Source organism: Helobdella robusta (assembly GCF_000326865.2).
Source record: "Helobdella robusta unplaced genomic scaffold HELROscaffold_3, whole genome shotgun sequence".
Classification (NCBI taxonomy): domain Eukaryota; kingdom Metazoa; phylum Annelida; class Clitellata; order Rhynchobdellida; family Glossiphoniidae; genus Helobdella; species Helobdella robusta.
In genome coordinates, this window is record NW_008704501.1 from 861,823 (window position 1) to 873,776 (window position 11,954).

At 34.2% G+C, this 11,954-nt stretch overlaps 2 protein-coding genes across 2 annotated transcripts in view; both read right to left on the reverse strand.

The window, feature by feature from the left end:
- Nucleotides 1-2,926: 2,926 nt before the first annotated feature.
- Nucleotides 2,927-4,012, reverse strand: HELRODRAFT_161026 (hypothetical protein; the record flags this gene model as incomplete). Its single annotated transcript, XM_009021008.1, has 1 exon — nucleotides 2,927-4,012. The coding sequence occupies one exon, from the start codon at nucleotides 4,010-4,012 to the stop codon at nucleotides 2,927-2,929; it is 1,086 nt and encodes a 361-aa protein (XP_009019256.1).
- Nucleotides 4,013-10,374: 6,362 nt separating this feature from the next.
- The window catches only part of HELRODRAFT_161027 (hypothetical protein), a gene marked incomplete at both ends in the record, with an annotated part of 2,325 nt that continues 745 nt past the window's right edge, over nucleotides 10,375-11,954 (reverse strand). The window contains 2 exons of the mRNA XM_009021009.1: nucleotides 10,375-10,472; nucleotides 10,621-10,758. Coding sequence (XP_009019257.1) covers nucleotides 10,375-10,472; nucleotides 10,621-10,758 — 236 coding nt within the window. The remainder of the gene's footprint in view (nucleotides 10,473-10,620; nucleotides 10,759-11,954) is intronic.

The window sequence follows — 11,954 nt, forward strand, 5'->3', positions numbered from 1 at the left end:
ATCATCATCATCATCATCACCATCATCACATCACCACAGCCCGCCCATCAGCACGACACCACTGAAGAGTGGAATCAATGCATGCAGAAAACAGAAGTGCCATAGACGTCCTGCTAATTTTGCTACAACAACAACAACAACGTCAACAACAACGTCAACATCAACAACTATAAATCAACATCAACAACATCACCTACAACAACATCAACAACAATATTAACAACCATAATATCAACATCAACAACATCAACTTTTTTTTTATTAACATCCTCAATATCAACAACAACAACAACATCAACAATAACTTTTTCATAATCAACATCATTATTGACAACAACATCAAAAACAACAACTCTCTGACAACCGAACAAAAACACAACATTAACATAAAAATGTTGGCAACAACAACATCAACAACGACGTAATTTTCGACAACATTATCAACATGAAAACAAAAAGTTAGCCGTTGTGTATGGTTTGTTTGAAATTTGTGTTGATTTTTGGTTTGCTGCTATTCACACTAACAACATTAACTCTAACTCTGTCATCAATAATATTAATGTGAAGGATAGCATGATGCATTCATCATATGGTTGATAGCATGATGCATTCATCATATGGTTGATAGCATGATACAATCATCATATGGTTGATAGCATGAACGTTCATCATAATCACAATCGTTGCTCTACCCACATATCTTAACTACTGAATACATATGTATATATAGCTGCTACGCATATAAAGAGCGGTTTGGTGGCGTAATGAATAAAAGCGCTTGCTCGGGTTTTGCGGTGGTCGAGTTCGATAGCAAGAGAAATCCTTGCCTGTAATGTAATGTGCGCGTAGTTTTGCACGTATTCATGAAAGGTTCGAGTGTGTTTTCGTGTGTGGGGTTTTTTCTTCTTGAAAAAATCGATGCATGAAGAACTGACGGAACTTAAAAAACAAGCAGGACAATAAATCAATCAGTGAATAAATCAAGTAGGGACAAGGACACTGAGAACCACAACAACAACATCAACATTAGCAACTAAAAAACCTAAAAATGACATCAATAATAAAAATAACAACATTGTCACCGTCATCAACAACATCTGTACCAACACAGCAACATCAATCAACACAGCAACACAACAACAACAACAACCAACACAACAACAACTGACAACGTAGCCAATAATTAGCATTAAAAAACGAAACATCCCGAAGACCCAAAAACTACAGCAAGTCAAACAAAAATCAAGGCTAAGCAACTAACACAACAACAACAACTAAAATTACAACACAACTGCAACAACAACTAAAATTACAAAAATTACAACAACACTGCAACAACAAACAAAAAAAACTAGCAACAATAAAAAAACTATGGTAAAAAACAACAACGTCAAAAAACAATAACAAATAACAATAACAACAAAACCCAACAACAAAAAAGCAACACAACAACAACATAGCAACAAAAACAACAAAAGCTCCAACAATAAAATCAACACAGCAACAAAAACAACAACAGCTCTAACAACAACAACACAGCAACAACAAAAAAACAGCAACAAAAACAACAACAGCTCCAACAAAAGCATCGTTACCATGGATCCTTCTCATATTGATTTTGTCAGCTTTCTCAATAAGTAGCATAAAAGTGTACAAGCGCATCCCCATAAACATATTTGTACACACACACACAGACACACACTCACACACACAAGCATACACACACACTCACACACACATACATGCATGTACACATTCCTATGAGCATACAAACACACTTACATACAAACACACGGACAGATACTCACACATGAACATAATGATACATACAAGTTTTTACTTGAAAACACACACACACACACACACACACACACACATGCATGGACGTGTACACGTACAAATACACACACAGATACATGGGATGGCGCCAGTGAATAAAAATATGCATTGCATAAAAATGAAAATTCACATACATCATATTTTGTATGTATGTATGTATGTATGTGTGTGTATGTATGTATGTATGTATGTAGGTATGTGTGTATGTATGTATGTATGTATGTATGTATGTATGTATGTAGGTATGTGTGTATGTATGTATGTATGTATGTATGTATGTATGTATGTAGGTATGTGTGTATGTATGTATGTATGTATGTATGTATGTATGTATGTAGGTATGTGTGTATGTATGTATGTATGTATGTATGTATGTATGTATGTAGGTATGTGTGTATGTATGTATGTATGTATGTATGTATGTATGTATGTAAGACGATTCCACAAGAAATTAAAGATTGTAACACTTTGCATCTTTTTAAAAATAAACTGAAAAATTTTTTAATTACGAAAAGTTCTGTTTTTCAAGGATAATAATGTATATGTATATATATGTATATAAGTGTGTACATATTTCATTAACATTGATACATTTTCTCCTATTGACAATTTTATTTTATCATTGAGAAGCAATTTTGAGCTGCACGGTGGCCGAGCCCACAAGAATTAATTTTCTTTTTTTGGTCTCCGAATCATTCATGCTTTTGTTTTGTTTGATTGAATAAAAGTGATTTGAAGTGATTTGAAGATGTATGTATGTATGTATGTATGTATGTATGTATGTATGTATGTATGTATGTATGTATGTATGTATGTATGTATGTATGTATGTATGTATGTATGTATGTATGTATGTATGTATGTATGTATGTATGTATGTATGTATGTATGTATGTATGTATGTATGTATGTATGTATGTATGTATGTATGTATGTATGTATGTATGTATGTATGTATGTATGTATGTATGTATGTATGTATGTATGTATGTATGTATGTATGTATGTATGTATGTATGTATGAACCCATAATTGATTAGAACTATAGGGAAGTAATAATCATATCCGGGTTCAGCTTTAATCTATGTTAAACGCTTCGCACAGACAGGTATTTTAACGCTCCATCCACAATACAGAAAGAATTATATTTTTGAAGTAAAATAGAAAAGAATTGCTTTACATAACTCTTATCTAATGGGTCACCCGATACTTCTACAATCCTGCTACAGAGTTCATTCAGAAAACTCTGAGTCTGAGCATCGGTTGGACCAAAGGTCTCAATGCAGACTGGCTGAAAAATTTTGCTTTCTGCAAGAGCCGCATATTTTAAATTTTTAAAGTCTGCGGCTCTTAAGGCAGCGGCACTCGCCTCCTGTGAGGTAAGATTAATGTACCTTTCAGCCATGGTGTGAGGGAACGTAACATCCCAAGCAAGGGAACGTCCCTGCGCCCATGGTGAAATAGTATACCCATCGGACCTGAGGCTACCTTCCTCCATAAGACCCGTGGGTTCTTTAATTGTGGCTATGTTTGCCCTCTGAAAGCACCTGTCCAAAAAGTCGTTCATGGCCGAGTGTCGAGCCTGTCTACAAGGGCCCAATGGACACGAAAGACCATGGTAGCCCAGGGGTTCAACATTGGCTCCACATAAACAAACATACTCGGTTAAAATGGGCAAACCGAGTCTCAGTCCCAAACTGACACGAACACAAGAGTCGTCCAGCCTGGTACCACAGGCGGAATTTGGAACCGCCTTCAACCAAGATGATCCCAACTCACTTTTTACAGCCATTATCTTGGCTTTATCAAAATTTGATTGGTTCAAATCCAGCAGCTTAGCAACTGAGCTGCTGATAAATGGAGCGTTCAACTCCTTTTGAGAACGGGTTTCGATACAAATCCCCGCTCCGTGGACGGTCCGGAACCCATCAAAAACTTGGGTTCTGAAATTGTCGGAATATATTTTATCCCTGGGCAACAACAAATTTTGGAGAGGAACCGTGGCAGCAGCAGAAGCCAAGAAGGCAGAAGGTGCTAAATCCACCACGGTACCTAAACCTAAGCCACCAACCGAGATGGGCAGGGTTGCCTGTAACCAACCTTTTGGGTCAAGGGAAACGTTGAAAATCGATTGGAAGCCGTCACGGAGAGTTTGATCAAAACATTGAAGCATCAAATTATCGAGGCTGGGCGACGTTCTTAAAAAAAAGTCAAACGAGGCAAGTACATCGCGTGCAACAGCAAGGTCAAGGCATCATGCTTCGAAACTACCTTCAGTCTAGACATAATAAAGTTAAATTTTTCCAATTTTTCACCCCAGAAAATGTATGTATGTATGCATGTATGTATGTATGTATGTATGTATGTATGTATGTATGTATGTATGTATGTATGTATGTATGTATGTATGTATGTATGTATGTATGTATGTATGTATGTATGTATGTATGTATGTATGTATGTATGTATGTATGTATGTATGTATGTATGTATTATTATTGTTATTAAGTTTATAAAGCGCTAATTAAAAAATAAAATTCTTAAAAGCGCTATCAGCAGTTAACATAGTAAAGAAAAATAAAACATGAGACGGCAATCAACAAAGCGAACGATAAAATTGATTAGTCAATGTCAAAAATATAACTATAGCAAAAATAAGTTTTAAAAATTTTTTTAAACTCTTAAAACTTGAGGTTTCATATTCCGAGTGACTTTGGCAGATTGTTCCATACGATCGGTCCTAAAATTGCGATATTTCGTGATGCTGTCTGCAGTTGAGTGCCAGCCAGGAACAACGAGCAAAACACCATCATCTGATTTGAGGCTCATACCACTCATCATAACTGATTTTATTTTATTAATTTTATTTTGTTAATCAGATATTCTGGAAGCAGATCGTGAATAGCTTGGTACATTGTGACGCGGATTTTATGTGTAATTCTCTTTTTAATCGTAAGCCAGTGAAGGTTTTTTAATATTGGTGTCACGTAGTCAAACTTCAAACCACCAACAATCAGTTTGGCTGCTCTGTTCTGAGTGTAGTGACAGATCTGTCCGACAACCCGTTGAATAAACTGCTGCAGTAGTCTAGTCGAGACTGTACGAATGCACGCATGAACGACTCGGCTGTAGATTTATTCTGCGATTTACGTTACATTATTTAATAGTCTTAACAGTAAGGAACATGATTTTGTTAGCATTTTTACATGGTCATTAATCGTTAATCATTCATATATATGTATGTATATATGTATTTATACATATATACATACATATATACATATATACATACATACATACATACATACATACATACATACATACATACATACATACATACATACATACATACATACATACACACAAACATACATACATACAACAAATTTTCGTGGTGACGTTAACATAAATACCGTGTTGCAAAAAAAAATGGCACGCATCATCATTGAATCGCTTGATTGATCGGTTATCCGCGGCTACCAACTCACTAAATGATAAAGCCAGGGTCATGACAGTTCGGAGTGAGTTGGGCTCCGAATGGTTGAGAACATTTCCGAGCACCGTCTGTGGTATCAGATTGGATGATGCTGTTGTTCGTGTTAGTTTGGGATTGAGATTGGGATTGTCCGTGGTTACGGAGTATGATTGCAAGTGGGGTGCAAAGATGGAATTGCTGGGTTACCATGGAATATCTTGTAGGTTGAGACCAGGAAGACAAGCCCGACACTCTGCAATAAATGATTTTGTAGTCAGAGTTTTTCAAAGAGCTGTCATTCCGGTAATAAAGGAACCAGTTGAACTGTTCAAAAAAATGTGACTACATCCTTGACGGAGACACCGTGGTTTCTTGGGTCCAAGGACGCTCCTTGGCGTGGGATGTAACTTTTCTCCACACAGTGGCCACAAGATACATCGGTTTTACGTCAACGTAAAATATGCCACCTAAAATGACAACACCAACATATTTACACCAGCATGCATCGAAACATTCGGCCCAACTGATGGGCAAACACAAACATTCATCAATCAGTTAATAGCAACGTTCCCATCTAAAATCTTGCGCGTCACATAAACGAACCTGCCAACTAACTCACCTTTTCACTTTAACATTCTATTTTGAATTGAATTATTGAGCGTTTCTGTCTTCACAGTTCTGTTTTGAGGTTTTTAAATTTAAAAATTATTCATGACATGGCTATTCTCAACTACAAGACGGTTGCTTATAATTGATACTGGTGCATACAATTTTTTTAAATATTTTTTAAAAATTTTTTAAAAATTTAGATACGAATTAATTTTACGAATGATTGGATGATGAAAAATAGGTTTAAAATAAGATCTGTTCAGAAAGACCTGTTCAGTCTTAAGAAAAAATTCGATTTATTTTTCTACCAAAATTAGGAGCTTGTCTGTGGTTGAGTGGAGGCAGTGAAATTATAAGGAACGTTCATGCAAGGCCGCAATCGATCCTTCGACACAATCACGCAATTGCACTATTGTTCGAGTGTGGAAATAAAAATCTGTAATTATGAACATGTAGAAACTAATTTATAATGATGATTGTGCGCATATAAAAGTAATAAATAATAAACAAATGAGCAAATGCTAATAAATAATAATGAATCAGACATCCATCAGCGTGAGAGCGAGAAACCCTACATGTAAGTTTCATATTTATTCTCGTTATCTCCTCCGTTCTATTGACTTTTGATTCATTGCTTCCACGATAACTCTCATTCATTTTGTGAGAAAACAAAGAAAGCAAAGTTGCGATCGGCTCTGTCGAGCCCTCTTGAGTGATAACTTTCAATCCACTGAGGCAACTTATCTGACTGCTCTCTTTAAAAGTTCCATCAGATGATTCAACCCATCTGATCTGGGACAACTTTAATGCCTCTTAAACGGTAGGTAGAACACAATTTCATTGGCAAGATCAAAAAATTTGAAGAAATGTTGAAAATAATTTTAATCTCGAACGAGGTGAAAGTTCAGCGAACGAGGTGAATAAAGTTTAGGAGTAGTGGCGGAAGGGGAGAACATGAAACATCAATGAACATTCTCGAACTTCTTGAACATTTATATTTCAATTAAAATTAGTTACAAAGGTGTCTGAAAATTTTAATTGCAAACATTGATGACAAAAAGATGCCGTTATTTACGTAAATAAAATTTAGCTGCAAGGATGAATTGCAGCTAAATTTTAAATTCCTTGGAAGAAAATTTGACGACCAGAATATTAATGCCTCTTAAACATCTGCATAAGGTGTGTCATGTAGGGTAGGGTCAACAAAATTTACAAGGTTAGAATGAGATTTCATTAAAATTAAATTTGTAATTCTTCAATTAAAACAATTCTGAAAAAAGTTTAAACAATATTTAAACCCAATTTTATTTATAACAAAGAGTTTATTGATCTGTCTGCAACTTCAAATGCTTTCATCGTATCAAGGAGACAAACAGATAGAAGAAAAAAGACAAAAACTAACCAATTAACCAACCAACCTTTCAACCAGCCAACCAAATAACCAACCAAACTACCAACCAGCCAACTAACCAACCAAACAATAAGCCAGCCAGCCAACAAGCCAACCAACCAGTCAACTACCAACCAACCAATTAGCCAGCAAACCAACCAACCAGTAACCAACCAACCATCCAACCAACCAGCTAGCCAACCGTAAATGTCTGTTTGTCTCCACTATAAACAATTTTCATTCATTTGGACTTTTTTCTTTGTTATGTATTTTTTGAAATGTTTTCTTTCATTTTATAGTTTTTTCTCCATCTTCACTTCCTATAACTTTATCTCTCTATTTTTCTTCTCATTTTAATTTGGTTGCGGCTCGATGAATTTTCGGCTGACTGAAAACGCAGTGAAAAAATTACAAAAATAAACATAAAAAAAATTTTACAGAAAAAATATTATTGAAGAAAACATTATTGAAGAAAACAAGAAAACAAACTTAAAAAACAAAAAATATCAAAATGCAAAATAAAAAAAATTATTTGCTGATTTAAAAAGACATTCACATCTAGTATCTGAATCATTATTGATGTGCATTATTCAAAAACATTTCAACAATTTTTTGTTAATGTTTTTCTGTCCAACTCTTAATTTATTGCTTTTTATTTATTTAGGCATTTAGAACAACTTCAATTATTTGAAGAAAAGAGGCAAGATAAATAATTTTACACACACACACACGTATATATATAATGAGTATTTATTATTATTAAATATAAATAAACATAAATATATTACATAGATGTATCTCATGTAATGTTTCATTATAAAAGAGTATGTAATGCTTTCAAAATGCCAGCAACCACTGCATATCATGTTACTTCTTGGTAACTAGGCGTTAATCAATTCTTCAATCAATTATATTAACAGACTGTATGTGCTCTATTGATCAAATGTTGAAAATGCGACTTACAAAAAGTGAAGCTAAATGTTATAAAATGTTGCTAAATGTTTATTGCAAGAGTAATTAAAAATTACTACGTTATCTATGCTGTGATAATACAGCAGCAGCATCTGACAAGATGGAGTAACGAGTATCAGGGATGTTCCATGAAGATGTACAACATCCCTATAAATAATCGGCTCACCGGCGATATCGATTGAATTTTTAAGACCTACCATCCCGAAATTTATTGAGTTGATGCACTGTGGTCATGTCTTTTTGTTTAATGGATTGTGTGTATAAAATGTTACACATGCTTTTTCCAAAAGAGGGCAGAGTTTAATTTAACTTAATTTAGGGTAGATTGATATGATGATCATTTAATCATCTTTAAAACTTTTAACGTATTTGTAGCTATTATTTTTTTCATTTCATTCCAATTGACTGATATCAGATGGTGGAAATGTCCTTTCTAGCCAGCAAACAATAAACCACAAACCGATACAAACGAATTACATTTAAAGAACGACTACTACAACATTCTGACGATGACTTTTTGTAATCTAGTTCTTATCGAACTCAGCCAATTTAAAAATCTTGAGAGTCAATAAATAATTTCGAACAGCCCATGTGGAAACTACCATGCCAACTGTGTGAAAATATTTTAATATACACAGACTCTACTAACCAATCAAAACTCAACAACGGCTGGAAATCTGAGGCAGATGGAATTTCAGCGTGCATCACTCCACAGACGTCCTTCTTTATAATTACTCATCTGCACCACCATAGAAACATGCATAACCTGTTATACGACAACGCCATATAAAACACACCTACGCACTTACGCACACACGTAAAAATAAATAACAAGAACCGGATTAACAAATAAAAAAAAACAGATCTTGGACACACTCCACACAGCAAAACACCACACCACCACATCACACACAACAACACTAAATAATTAATTGTATTTTCATTTTATAAATATAGTATGAAAATACAACACACCCACCAAAACACAAACACATACAACGTGGATATGGCAGACATCACCAGCATTCCCTCAGTTCAATGAAGGCATAAGCACAACAAACGAGAATAAACAAACATAGAAAAATAAACAAAGAATTATTAAAAATATAAAAGACGGAATAGTATTAATATATAAATACCAACCACACCCAACGAACGCTTACATACAATTACTCCATCAAACGCATCGATGAACTCTCCCAAACCAGCATTGACGCTATAAATAAACACAAACATCTGTATATAACACGCACACACACACACACACCACACACACAGATATATATATATATATATATATATATATAAACATACGTTATACATATATATGAGTTTTTAGATAATTATAGATAATTTTCGTTTTTCTCCCTCACATTATTCAATTCCACTCTCTATCACTCTCTTTTTATCTCTCTCTTTATATATATATATATATGTATATATATATATAGAGAGAGAGAGAGAGAGAAAGCGAGAGAGAGAGACGCTGGCATGCACACACAGTCTACATGCATAGAGAGGCAGACAGAAGCGGAGAGATCTGCATGCGCGTGCAGAAGCTGATACTTAAGGTTGAAGCAACCAGGCGGCTATTTATAAACTGCAGTGAGTGCAGCTACGGCAAATCAATCTGAGGACGTGGGTTCAAATGCTTGCCTGGCACTTTCCACTGCATGACATTTCATTATTCCTATCCTTCTACTCAAAACACGCCATCAGCTGCAGCAAGTTTTTTTTAATAAATATAAATAAAAATAATAAAAATAAATATATATATATTTATATATATATATGTATATATATATATATTGTAAAGGCTGAAAGGAGACAATAACTAATGCAATATTTGAAAAAATCTACTGATTTTTTAGCTTTTGATAGCTTATGATTGAGTTTTTCAATATTTCTAACAGTAATTTTGTAATTACTATCCAATTTATTAAAATTAATAAAAAAAAAATCGTTGGTGTTCACGGTGAAGTGTAAAGGTCATATTTTAATTTTACTCATCATCCGCGCTTATATAAGGATAGTTCAAAGTGTTACAATTCTCCGTGTGCGCTGGTCAGCTCATACACGTTTAACAATATCAGTCTGATTTTCGAAAAAATAGCTCAACTGAATTGGCAGTTTTAGTTTTTAGATTTCTGTCAAAGAATCGGTTGCGCAAAGTATCGACTCTTCGACCTGGCGAATGCGTTTGATACGGTTGGACAGGACTTATTATTATATAAACTGTACAATGCAGGCGTAAGACTTGTTTTATACGTCTGGTTTTCAAGCTATCTGCTTGGAAGAACACTGTATGTCACACTGGGTTATTGCAGGTCCTCACTGTCATCAGCCACAAATGGCATGCCGCAAGGACCAATCCTAGGACCCTTATTTTTTAATTTGTTCATTAATGACATGACTGCTTCGTCTAAAATGTTGAATTTTATATCGTATGCAGATGACACGACAATTTTAGTCACTGAAAAATCGTTAAAAAACTTGGTTGATTTACTAAACCTTGAGTTAGAAAATGTTTCTTCACGGATGTTTTCAAATGGTCGAAACATTAACACTTCAAAGATGAAATGACTGCCATTGCTACAATTCTACACAATATTGAAGTTTATTTAAATAGCGTTTTGATACCAAATGTTGCATCTATTAAGTTTTTGGGTGTGTTAGTTTCCAGCAGCATGATTTGGGAGGGTGCATTACAGAAATTGCTAAGAAAACTTCTAAAGGATTAGCACTTATAAACAAATTAAAATTGTATTTTCCGTTCAATATTTTACTTAATTTATATTATACATTGGTCTATCCTTATTTTATTTATTGTTTGATATCTACGCATATTATATTTATGGAAATATTTAACTAACAAAACTGTCTTTTGAAAAATTATCAAAATGAAAACAAAACTTTTCAAACAGCTCTATGATCATGTAACACTTGTTGGATAGTTTAAATATTTAAACTTAGAATTTTGTTTCTGATATAAATATTCTCAACAAATCGTTAACTATTAAATCATTAGATTCAATCACCTTGGTTGATAAGACACAAAAATTATAACTGCTTACCGGGAAAATAATATGTACGCTTAAAATTGTTAAGTGGAAGAGCAAGACATTTTTCAGTGCGTTATCTCGTTTTCAGAATATAAAGTTCAAAAGGTGGTACAAGAGAGTTTAATTTATTTCTATTTTGTTGTATGCGTTTCTGCTTTTTGATACACGAGCCCCATTGTTAGGACATGAACTTGACTGTGCACTGGCGGGCTTATGATACTTTATTCGAAAAAAAATTTTTTTTGATTTAATCGTCGTCTGAAATTTAAATTTCAAGATTTTTCTTGACTGACTTCATAAAATGCATGAAACCAATCACTTTGTTTTTGTACGTTTTACCGGCGATAAAATGTACACCTACACATCTCCCACACACACTATACCTCACACACACACACACCTCACACACCACACCTCACACACACCACACCTCACACACACGCACACACATACAACTTTTATGATTTTGTCCAATGCGGATGGTAAATATTGTGCCCATGTAGGCTCACACACACAAACACACACACACACACAAACATGTCTATATAGTGTATGTAATGTAAATGTATACATATATTTTTTATTCTTACGTGATGATAAACAATAC